The sequence below is a fragment of the Gymnodraco acuticeps genome, unplaced genomic scaffold (assembly GCF_902827175.1).
Source record: "Gymnodraco acuticeps unplaced genomic scaffold, fGymAcu1.1, whole genome shotgun sequence".
NCBI classification, from domain to species: Eukaryota; Metazoa; Chordata; class Actinopteri; order Perciformes; family Bathydraconidae; genus Gymnodraco; species Gymnodraco acuticeps.
In genome coordinates, this window is record NW_022990947.1 from 348,577 (window position 1) to 360,699 (window position 12,123).

The 12,123-nt window shown below is 42.4% G+C and overlaps 3 protein-coding genes across 3 annotated transcripts in view; 2 read left to right on the top strand and 1 right to left on the bottom strand.

The window, feature by feature from the left end:
- Positions 1 to 188: 188 nt before the first annotated feature.
- prxl2c (peroxiredoxin like 2C) lies at positions 189 to 2,284 on the bottom strand. Its single transcript, XM_034234909.1, has 6 exons — positions 2,027 to 2,284; positions 1,655 to 1,723; positions 1,457 to 1,510; positions 1,264 to 1,369; positions 915 to 1,049; positions 189 to 815 (listed from the first exon to the last, which is right to left on the bottom strand). The coding sequence occupies exons 1-6, from the start codon at positions 2,207 to 2,209 to the stop codon at positions 685 to 687; spliced, it is 678 nt and encodes a 225-aa protein (XP_034090800.1). The 5' UTR covers positions 2,210 to 2,284; the 3' UTR covers positions 189 to 684.
- A 1,941-nt stretch (positions 2,285 to 4,225) lies between these two features.
- Positions 4,226 to 6,124, top strand: LOC117558619. The gene is made up of 4 exons (XM_034234908.1): positions 4,226 to 4,253; positions 4,694 to 4,835; positions 4,941 to 5,013; positions 5,195 to 6,124. Exons 2-4 carry the CDS (start codon positions 4,828 to 4,830, stop codon positions 5,996 to 5,998), a joined length of 885 nt encoding a protein of 294 aa, XP_034090799.1. The 5' UTR covers positions 4,226 to 4,253; positions 4,694 to 4,827; the 3' UTR covers positions 5,999 to 6,124.
- Positions 6,125 to 6,932: 808 nt separating this feature from the next.
- fbxl17 (F-box and leucine-rich repeat protein 17) overlaps positions 6,933 to 12,123 on the top strand; it is a 245,833-nt gene continuing 240,642 nt past the window's right edge. Inside the window, exons 1-5 of the mRNA XM_034234925.1 lie at positions 6,933 to 7,129; positions 8,838 to 9,340; positions 10,926 to 11,306; positions 11,500 to 11,622; positions 11,847 to 12,104. Coding sequence (XP_034090816.1) covers positions 8,858 to 9,340; positions 10,926 to 11,306; positions 11,500 to 11,622; positions 11,847 to 12,104 — 1,245 coding nt within the window. The 5' untranslated portion in view covers positions 6,933 to 7,129; positions 8,838 to 8,857. The remainder of the gene's footprint in view (positions 7,130 to 8,837; positions 9,341 to 10,925; positions 11,307 to 11,499; positions 11,623 to 11,846; positions 12,105 to 12,123) is intronic.

Below are 12,123 nucleotides of genomic sequence, written 5' to 3' on the forward strand. Positions count from 1 at the left end.
ACAAATGCTAATTGTAAATTATATTATGTGCATGCTCTTTATCTAAAAGTGTTTTATTTGTTGCGGTAACAATGTAAATATCCCCTCTGTGGGACGAGTAAAGGTATTGTGATTCTGAACACTTATAAGAGGATAGTCTAAAAAAAGTACATTCTGTAATAAGGTAATCACTGACAGAAATGCACACGTTGTTTTAGAGTTTTATTAATAGCCTACCACACACAACCATCTTAAAATGATGAGAGTAACCTAATAGAAAAAGTAGACATTTTTATAGTAATGTCTCTGTTATGCACTCAATCAAAACATAATTTATGTATTTGAACAAAACCTTTACAACAATGACCACAATGAGCTCTTTTATTCTCAAACAACATTACATGTTCTTCATTGGCAGAACAACTTGTGCTCAGTTCATTTACTGGCTTTCACCTTCATCAGCACATGAGATGTGATTGGAAGCTCTGGAAATACTAGTAAGAAGATCTTGAATAAAGCCAAGAGTTTTAGAGAAGACTTGTGTTTCAGACCTCACCTATCCAATATTTTGGCAGAGCAGAAGAGCAAGTACTTGATAAAAAAAAAAAAAAGACTGAGTATAACTGAGACACAAATATGTTTTATAAAATGATGATGCCCAAACAGTGATGAAGAATGAAGCATGCTTTCAAGCAGACCAGCTGGCTACACATGAATGATTGTTGGCTTATCACTGAAGTCCAGAGTCTGTTGAACCCCGGCGAGCTGCAGCAGCCAGTTAATGGGCATGTTGTCCAGGCGGTTCATGTCAGAATGGGAAAAATGAACCCGAGAGCCTGTAGAGAGAAGAAGGAGTGAGCAAGGAAACAAGATAGTAGTTGAGGCAGAGACAGACCTTGAGCACAATACAATGAAACAGAGAGAGTCAGGATTACCTGGTCCTGCGATGATGGCTCCACCTTGTTGATGTAGGTCACCCTGGAAGTCGAATGCAGGGCTAGTCATGGCCCTCCATATACTCTTCACTTGCCCCATAAAGACACCAGACTTCACATGGGGACTGGGTTGGGCTATGAACATAAACACCAACCCACACACCCACACCCACACCCACACACACACACACACACACACACACACACACACACACACACACACACACACACACACACACACACACACACACACACACACACACACACACACACACACACACACACAGATATATTTATATTAATCACATCTTAACATATGCAGTGTTTATGTCCTCATATATTGGATTACCTGAGTCTGTAAATTTCTCCTCTCTCTTCATCCCCAGCTTTTGATAAATGATCCTCTCGGGGTCCACATATATTTCATAAGGATACCCGGTCAGTAAACAGAACGGCTAGAGAGATTACAAACGAAATCAATATGACATGATGAATGAGTGTGGCATACTGTAAATATGCATGAAAATCACTGAATGAATTACCTCTATGTGATGATGAGCAGCCTGTCCAATCACAACCAGTCTAATGGCAGCATCCTGCAAAAAAACAAAACAAAATGTGGAGTTTTCGAAATTGTCTTATAATCATCCAAGCTACCATAGGGCATTAACTCTAATTTGTATGTCAAGTTTGCAACAAAGTAATAGCCTCCAGTAGATTAGGTGTGAATCAGGACTTACCTCTAGTACTTCTTTAGGTATTTTACTCAAATCCTCCACATATTCCTTACAGCTGTAGCACAGGAAATTCTGCAGAGACACCAAATGTAATACATAAATAGACTAGATATGCGATATTACATTACTTTTTAAATCTCTGGTCTTGCACCTTAATAATGTTTATCCCCCTGTCTTCACCTATGAACTCTCCATCCCTTCATAGCAGAGGAAGCTGTTGCTGCATCTGTCCAACAAGGCTGATGCTCAACTGTGCCTACTGTGATGCCTTTTGAGGCTCAATCAACATAAACTTGAGCCTCTCATGATTTTACTTGAGGCAGTGCAGCCAATGAGTCACCAGCAAAATAAAGCCAAACAAAGTTATTCCCCTACCCGCACGAAAATTATCACCGATTTCCTGTCTCGATATAATTTCTTGAACGGAAAGGAGACTCCATACCGGTCGTAAATTAAACAATCTTCGACGTCTTCAAGATCATAGTCGATAGAAAGGCTCCCAATGTCCTTGCTTTCTATAGTTACTTGTCGAATTATTGGTGAAATTGCTTCAGCCATTTTCTCCTGAGGCTTCCCGAACTAGCATTGCTATTTTGGGAGTTGCTGTTCAGGCTTGAAGAGTTGGTGGCTGCAAATTCACGCCCATAATTTGCATGTGTGTGTGCGTGCGTGTTAGTGTGTGTGCGCGCGCGTCTGTGTGGGAGAGAGAGAGAAAGAGAAGGGGGAAAGTGAAAAGCAAAGTAACAGTAGTTTATATTCATAATATATTCGTTATATTATTTGGTACTATGCTATTTTTTTAAATTATTAGATGCTATTGCTAATTCGTTTTAAGACTAAACCAAGATAACCCTGGTGACATCATTACATTTTTATCAAAATATTCACCTAACCGAGATTTTTTTCATTACTTTAATGTATCTTTTACATACTTGCTGTTTATAATCAGGGGTGCAAATAACTTTTTTGCCCTGGTTCTCAAAGGAGCACCTGGAGATGTTGCTTGGTGCTCATCCTTAAAATGAAATAAACCGTAACTTTTGAGGGGGTCTTGACTTTATTTGCCAGACACACGGCTCAGAACACACAGAGGTGAACACAGAGCACACATGCAGAGGTGAACACAAGACAACATTAGCACGACCAGTAATCCTACAAGCTGTCATCACTACCCTCCTGACTGTTCTCCTCACTGTCTTCCTCTCTGTCAGACATGGTAGCTGATGATGTAGGCCTACTACTTCCTCTCTGGTTGAGTCTGCGATTAGCTGCTTGCATCCACAAGTCAACAGCTGGGTTTGGGTCGAAAGTCTCTGTTGTCATCTTAGACAAGTGGATGTAATCAAATAAGTATGTGAACATAACCAATAACCTACCATAGCCAATAACAAATGAATGTAACTTATTTTATTTGTGTTGTTCATTCATATCTTATTTTACCTTAACATTTTTTTATTTATGCTTTTTTTTTATCTCTCCAGTTTTAAAGGATCTTTTTGGTTACTGTCCTATAGTATATACATTGGAATGATTTAAAACCTGTTTATCCCAATAATTATAAAGGAGTGCTTTGGAAATATGTGTTTACATAAATTGTGACCAAACCGTTTGAACTTAGACAAAGAGTCCTTTACCTCACTGAGTTGTAGTTAACTTATCAGCCTCTCAGTCTGACTGGAGAGGACTCTCCCTCCACATTATTGTAGAAACATCTTCTTCTGATATCCGTTAGAGCAGCTAGCACGGCACCAGATTCTAATAACAACTCCCTCTCTCTCTCGCATTTTGGCTGTGAGCTGCGGGCGCCAGATAAGCCAACATCCCCCATTTTCATCACTTACAGCGCCCATCGTACAGGGCAAATGAAACGTGTAACCGGGATGAAAAGGGTGTTACATTTAGTTAATTATGAATATTGTTACATCAAGGCCGAAAATTAGGATGAGCCCCAACGGTCAAAATGTTTTTTTCCCTCCCAGAACTGCCAGTGCAGCGCCTCCACAGATCTGGCGCCCTATATAGGCGAACATCTAGCCAGTGCTACGGGCTGGCCCTGAGTTCATATGCAACTCGCAAATATCTGTCTCTCTCTCCTCTATCTCTATATAGATAGCGATCGAGCGAGATGAGAGATGAGAGAGAGAGCGAGAGTAGAGAGATCTCTCTCTCCTCTCTCTCTCTCTCTCTCTCTCTCTCTCTCTCTCTCTCTCTCTCTCTCTCTCTCTCTCTCTCTCTCTCTCTCTCTCTCTCTCTCTCTCTCTCTCTCTCTCTCTCTCTCTCCTCTATTTACTCTTCTACCTTCTCTCTCTCCCTCTCTCAATGTTGGTACGCAAATGCGCTTTGTTTCAAATGACCCGGTGCTCTTTTTTTGGCGGAGGTGCGCATGCGCACCTGCGCACCAGTTATGTGCAGCCCTGTTTATAATGCTGTTTTGTGTGTTTTTTGGTCGTGGGGGAGAGCGGGGTATTGTAAGACATCGGGTAATGTGAGACACCCCCTGTATCTAGGCAACGGAACACAATTGTGGTCATGTGACCATTATGTTTTCAAGCCCCTCCCATTCCCCCCTTGCCAGGAAGGTGAAGTTGGTGCTGGTGCTGTGGTAAGTACGTTTTTTCACAAAAATGTGTTTTTTGCATGTAAAAGTAAATTTTCTTGCTATGAACTTAATCAACTATTGTGTCAAAGCAAATTGATTCAGGTAGAAAAACTTATATCATACATGTTGATGAACTTCCAACATATAAAACCATGTGATTGATGCTAGTTGAAGATTAGCCTGAATTGCTAGAGATGTTGTTTTTTCTAAAATGGTGGCTGTGGGGTTAAGTGAGACAAATGCTGTGGGGTAAAGTGAGACACCATGAAGCACAAGTTAAGTTTAGTCTTACAGAGAGAAACAATATCTCTGTCCCTGCCAATTGGACAGAGAAACAATGTGCAGGTAGGCTAGGGTGTGCAAGATGTCACATGAGGTTAACTTAGAACAAATGATCTTGCCACAAAGCTAAATCTTATAACAATGAATTCTCTACTCTTTAGGAATAGAGTGGTTTGGCAGGTTCCTAGCACGTCGCCATCTCTCTGTCCGAACTCCGGAGGCAACATCCCTGGGAAGGGCTACAGCCTTCAATACAACTACAGTGGGGGAGTTCTTCGAAAATCTGGCTGTAGTGATGGACAGGTGACAGAATTCATTTTTTAGTTGCAAATGTTTTATGGAGGCTTTACCTGTAAGATTTGGTTTTGATTCTGATAAGGTTCTTCCCTTGCCTCTCTTCTTTAACAGGCACAAATTCCCTCCACACATGATTTACAATGTGGATGAAACAGGCGTTGTTACAGTTCAAAAGCCACGGCAGGTAAGCTACACATGATACACTAGAGAGCACCAGACTGATACTGAGTGGCTTGTGATAATGACCAGTGAACCTGTGAACTGGGAAAAACGAATGGACTGAAATGAAATACAATGTACCTTTAGACCAATAGTAGCCTACTGATTGCACATGCCATTGATTCTAAACTTTCTATTTGATTCAGGTTGTGACAGAGAAAGGAAAAAAGCAAGTTGGTTCTATCACATCAGCTGAGAGAGGAGAACTGGTGACTGTGGTGTGTGCAGTGAATGCTGCTGGGAATGCCATACTTCCCATGTTTGTCCTCCCCAGAGTTAGGTTTAAGGATGACTTCATGATAGGAGCACCTCCAGGAGCCAAAGGTGCCTCCACCAGAACAGGATGGATGAATGAAGACACCTGGCCTGAGTTCCTTGATCACCTGATACAGCACACTCAGTGCACTCCCACCGTCCCAATCCTTGATAATCTTAAAGCTCACATCTCACTCAAGGCAGTAGAAAAAGCAAAGAGCAACAGTATTGTTATGCTCACCCTTCCACCCCACACATCCCATCGCATGCAGCCTCTCGACGTGACCGTGTATGGCCCGTTAAAGACCCTATACAACCGAGCTCTTGATGGGTGGATGAGGTCTAACCCTGGCAAAACAGTCTCCATCTACCAGATTGCAGGACTTGTGAATGAGGCCTTCTTGTCAGCAGTGACACCACGGAATATCACTTCTGGATTCAAGTCCACTGGGATTTTCCCATATAACAGAGATATTTTCCCTGAGGAAGCGTTTGCACCATCCATGGTGTCAGACCGGCCAAACCCTGAGCTGCAGCCTGCATCCACTGGTCCACTCCCTGCAGATGAACCACCTGCTGCAGATGCTAATCCATCCACTCCGCGTGGTCCACATGGATGTGCCTCGCCAGCTGGTCCTATGTTCAGAGCCCCAGACTGTTTACTAGCTGGTTCTGATTATGGGTCCATGTTCTGACCCCCAGACTGTGCACTAGCTGGTTCTGATTGTCCTTTGCTCTGACCCCCAGACACTAGCTGGCTCTAAAGGTCCTGTGTTCTGACTCCCACACTGTGAATGTTAATTAAAACATATTGAATTATATTATGTTGTATTTGATTTACTTTTTAGTACTTTGGGTTACTTTCAAGTGTTTAAAAAAAATGTGCTTAATTGACCAATCCTCATGATTCTGATACTAGTCCGACATTAGTTTTGGAATGTGTTTTTTGGAACCCCCTTGATTTCTCTGGTCTGTCTAAGTTTACCCCTGAGCTGGGGTGAAGTGAGACACAAGACCACTTTTTTTTAAACAATCATATTTTCATTGCCCTTTGTCCTGAAAACATTCTGATAATTTCCATAGCTAGGAAACATCCTGAATTAATAGGAAATGTGTAAATGTTACTGATATATAATTTTAGCTCGGCTAGAGGGGAGCAAATGTAAAAAATGTCTCACATTACCCCACTCTCCCTACTGTCATGGTATTAGTCTTATTAAACAAGGACCGTGTATAAAAGACACGATTTTCAAAAAATGTATGACCTATTTTGCTATAAGCTCCATTCCATAACAATGAATGACACTTGAATAAGGCATAATTATCTATCTCACTAACACTAACAAAGATACACTTTAAATGAATTTGAAACATAAGAAAGAATGCGATCAAATTAATGTCGACAAGATTGGGTTCTCAATGACACATAGGGAAAAATAGTTATAGTCCGGGAAGAATGTAAACATTAACGCAAAAAAATATATTCTGAAACGTAAAACTATGATAACGCACAAACGGTTATACAACTTGGGTCACATTGGGCTTTTCTTCTCCCTCAAAGCCCTTCATCCAGCCTCCATGACGAATTACGAATCGGCCTCGTCGGCTTCCTTCGCGCTGCCCTCTCGGTGCGGAAGTGTTGTCCTCCAGCAGCAGCAGGAGCAGAGCCAGAGCTGTACTGTGTGGATAAACACTACGCTAGTTCTGTAGCAGGGTCTCTCGCCTCCTCGTCTCTACTGCCCCGACGTGTCAGCACTCAGCTCGGCTGTGCAGCATAGCAGTATTATGCGAGCACCGTCCGGAGTGAGGGAGCACCGTGTGAAGTGGTGAGACATGTTTCATGTTATGGCTACAGCTAAGTTAGCATCCAGTGATGGAGCAAGCTAGCCTGTCAGAAAGCTCAACTGGGTTAGCACTGTAACCGTGTGTTTGCTCCAAACTAGGGCCGTGAGTGTATCGCTATGATGGAGATAATGTTAAACCTGTCGCAGTAAAACAGAATCAACAAGTACAACGTTTGTGACTGTGTGAGAGAAACAAATGGCCACCTGTTCAATGTTTACATATTTTCATTCGGCTGCAACCAGACGTTGCATCGGTGCTGCTTCCTTGCTAGACCATCGCATTACAATAACGAATGTGTTATTTATTACTCTGCCGTAGACAGCGTAATCAACGTGTGACAAGTAATGTATTCATAACACAAGTAATATAGGTCAGATGGTTTCGACAGCTCGGTTTCAAAGCGTTGTGCTCATGAGCCTCATGTGTTGATATTGTTATTTGCCCAACTCTTTCACTATATATAGGGCTACCTTGATTGTCCTTCACCATATAAGAAGAGGCTCACTCTCTTCTTTTTAATCAAATTGTATGTCATTGTGTACATTCAGATTGAGAGCTCATAATTATTAGTCATGGTTGGGAAAGGATATCTTTTTAATTCCAATGTAAGTGAGAAGCGAAATTATCCATAGTCTTTATTGTGTGCAAAAATTCATTTTGAAGTTTAGCAGGCTACGGTGTTGTATGCCAGGTAAAACTATTTGAAATCATTAGTGTTTCAATAATAATCGCTCTTTGGTTTTCTATTCCTTCAACGGCAAAATTCCTCTTTAGGAGAAAACACAAAGAACACATTTGTATTGTTACCACATTAGCAAAGGACAGTGATGCAGAATAGCTTGACCTTTATGCAGGGCTCTTCCTTTACAAGTGATATGAACTCAAACATTTGTGCTAATATATAATTAAGATTTGTTATGCAACTCTTTTTCTCTACCACTCTATTGAAGGGTTGATTAAACCTCAGCTCTTTTTTTTGCACCATCCTAAATGTTGTTGTGTGTTGTTCTTTTTGTATTCTTTTCACATATATGAATGTAATATTTTTAATTTATTGAAGATTATGTTAAAGGTGGGGTATGTTTGAGAAACCGGCTCGAGATACACTTTTTGTTATATTCCATGGAATGCTCTTAACATCCCGATAGCAATGAATATCTTAAGGGCTTTGACATAAAAAAATGTCATCTGTGGAAGCCATAGTACTTTAAAAAGCACGACCAATCATTTTAGCCGGCCCGGCTAAAGTAACTGGATGGCCTTCCTGCCTGTCAGCCTTCCATCTGTGCACAAACTTATCTCGTGCCCTCATTGGTCATGTGCGCGTTCGTGTGTTGGAGGAGGGGCTCTGTAAGGAAGTGGCAGATTTGTTCCGGCTGTGTATTTTCAAATTCTAGCGCACTCGAGCTGGTTTCTCCAAAATTACCTACCCCACCTTTAAGACTGCATTAAGCACTTACGAGTTTTAAATATCATGCTTGTTTGGGTAAATGAAACACAAACAAGGTTCAAAGTAAGGAACTAAAAGCATCAAAATACCAAAGTATGTAATAATTGGTAAAAAACCCTGAATGTATTGTATAGACACAAATATGATACCAACAATGATACCACTAGTTTAATTGTCAAGGTCCTTTGAATATTCCCAAATCATGGATTTACTAATGAATTGAATCCTGTCTGTTCTAGAGTTTCCTTGAATCATCTATATGGGCCATCTTCTCTCGAAAAATGGTTACCGCCTGAAGAAGAGGACTCGTAAGTTGCATCACAGGAAGAAGAAGAAGAGGAACTGTTTCCTGCAGCTGCCCTGCATGCTCTGCTTCATCGTCCACAGCAACAGCAGCGGTCTTGACGACGAAGGTGACCATTTGGAGGCCGGCATCAACGGCAGTGCGTGCCGTCACAACAGCATCACAGGGATCAGTGTTCCTGGTGTGGGTGGAGTTGGCATCGGAGCAGCAGCTGCCTCGAAGCTCGCCGAGCGATACGCAACACTCACATCTCCTGAAGACTGCTCCAAGTACCTGCTTTCTCCGCGGGAGCTGGCTATCTGGGAGGGCCAAGGAAGGAGCCTCTTATCAGCTGTTCCTGCCAAACTGGTTCCACCACCCGCGCTATTCAGATCCGCTGGGGTGTCTGTGAACGTTCCCCTACCTGTGCCTGGCAGCACCAGTGACCACACTGAGATGGTAGGGAGCTGCACCAACAGCACCACATGTTGTAGCTGCTGAAGATGCAGCATTGACCCACATCAGTTCAGAGGGCCGAAACAGCCATGATTTACCAGTACAGCTGATTCAAATTCAAAGGTTTTATTGTCATATGCAAAAAGCTACAGTGTAGAAATGGCAATGAAATTCTTCTGATCTGAGCTCCCCCAACAATGCAACATATATAATGAAATACAACAATTAAAAATACAAAATAAAAAGTAGTGCAAAGAGTCTCATTATTCATAGGGCTTTAACTCAAGAACATTTAAGAAAGTTTACACATAAGTGCCCATAGGAGACTGATTACCTATTTAAATTAAACAATCTGTCACCCAGATGAGTTCTATCATGTACAATGAACAAAATAACAATTGTTAAAAATATGTTTGACGAGACGAAAAAACTGTTCTGGCAGTGATTTATGAGCATTACAATATATAAATCGTCTACAGTGGGTTTGTTGACCAGTGCCGCAACTTTTCATACTAGTATGTATATACACTGAACAAAAATATAAACGCAACACTTTTGTTTTTGCTCCCATTTTTCATGAGATGAACTCAAAGATCTAAAACATTTTCTATATACACAAAATAACCATTTCTCTCAAATATTGTTCACAAATCTGAAAAAATCTGTGATAGTGAGCACTTCTCCTTTGCCGAGATAATCCATCCCACCTCACAGGTGTGGCATATCAAGATGCTGATTAGACAGCATGATTATTGCACAGGTGTGCCTTAGGCTGGCCACAATAAAAGGCCACTCTGAAACGTGCAGTTTTGCTTTATTGGGGGGGTCCGAAAACCAGTCAGTATCTGGTATTAGGGGTAGGGTTAGGGTTAGGGTAATGTTGTGAATCGAGTGGCCCATGGTGGTGGTGGGGTTATGGTATAGGCAGGCGTATGTAATGGACGACGAACACAGGCCACTCGATTCACAACATTACCCTACCCCTAACCCTACCCCTACCCCTAACCCTACCCCTACCCCTCACACCAGATACTGCCTGGTTTTCAGACCCCCCCAGACCCCCCCAATAAAGCAAAACTGCACGTTTCAGAGTGGCCTTTTATTGTGGCCAGCCTAAAGCACACCTGTGCAATAATCGTGCTGTCTAATCAGCATCTTGATATGCCACACCTGTGAGGTGGGATGGATTATCTCGGCAAAGGAGAAGTGCTCACTATCACAGATATTTTCAGATTTTTGAACAATATTTGAGAGAAATGGTTATTTTGTGTATATAGAAAATGTTTTAGATCTTTGAGTTCATCTCAAGAAAAATGGGAGCAAAAACAAAAGTGTTGCGTTTATATTTTTGTTCAGTGTAAGTCTATTCAAACTTTACACCAAAAGCAACAGCATTTTTTAATCCTCTTTTATTCTGTTCTAATTGAATATCCAAGGTATAGGGTGCTGTTGGTATTGTTTGATAATGTGGGTGGTGGGAGTTTCTTAAACACCGTAATTGTATTTAAAGGCTTTACACTTCAATGTGCCTTGACTTGCCTGCAGTAACTGTTCCAGCTGGCTGATCTGTGTGTGTCTCTGGGTGCAGGTGTGTAAGAGGAAGTGCTCAGAGGTGCAGAGGTGCACCCCCTGTAAGCAGCCGCGCTGCGCCTTCGCCGCCCCTGACGGAGTGCTGGAGAACGGGGGAGTGGGAGGAGGTGGAGGAGAGGTCGCCTCAAACTCTGAAACTGGCCACTGCCACCTCCCCATCTGTCCACTCCCCTCCTCCTCCACTTCTTCTTCCTCTGCCTCCTCCTCTTCCTCCTCACCTGCTGATGGCTGCTGCGGGTTGGGTCCTCATGCTGATCTGCCGCACAGCTCAGACTCGTCCCCCTGCTGCCTGCAGCATTATGACGACTGCCAGGCGAGAAGTTCTGACGCCACTGATCACTCAAGTATCAACCACCTGCCTTCCTCCATCCTGCTTAAGGTCAGAGTTCATCAAAGAAATAGGTGTTTTGTGAATATGTACCATTGGTTGGGTGCTAGGAGAAATGCAAACATACCACGACAACTTAGCCACGCTATCTGAAATATTGTTGAATAGCTTTCACTAGACTGGAAACGTGCATTCTAAATGGATTTGTCTTTGTGTTTATACATCTTCTTTTTTCTCCTTGCAGGTGCTCTCTCACTTGACAGTGAAGGAGCGCTGTCTGTGTGCCTCTCTGGTGTGTAAGTACTGGAGGGACCTCTGCTTGGACTTCCAGTTCTGGAAGCAAATCGATCTCAGTGGCCTACAACAAGTAAGCACACAGAATGATGCATTTTTGTCATCAATCTTTCTATTCACAAGTGATTCATTAGTTTTTCAATATTCTTATCTTACATTTTAGACATTAAGCTCATAATCTGGCTTGGGATGATTGAGCAGGAGAGGCCTTACCTGCTTGCCAACATGATAGATAGCTGTCTTGTCAACCTATATAGTTAACAATATTTATGTTTATCATCTCCTTGTGTTCCCCAGGTAAATGATGATCTCCTGGTGAAGATAGCGTCACGAAGGCAGAATGTGACCGAGATTAACATCTCTGACTGCAGAGGTGTCCATGACCACGGCGTGTCCTCCCTGGCCTCACACTGCCCAGGCCTGCAGAAGTACACAGCATACCGATGCAAGCAGCTAGGAGACATGTCTCTATCGGCCTTGGCCACACACTGCCCTCTGCTGGTGAAGGTGCATGTGGGCAACCAGGACAAACTGACAGATGAAGCACTTAAAAAGGTATCGATATAGAGACACG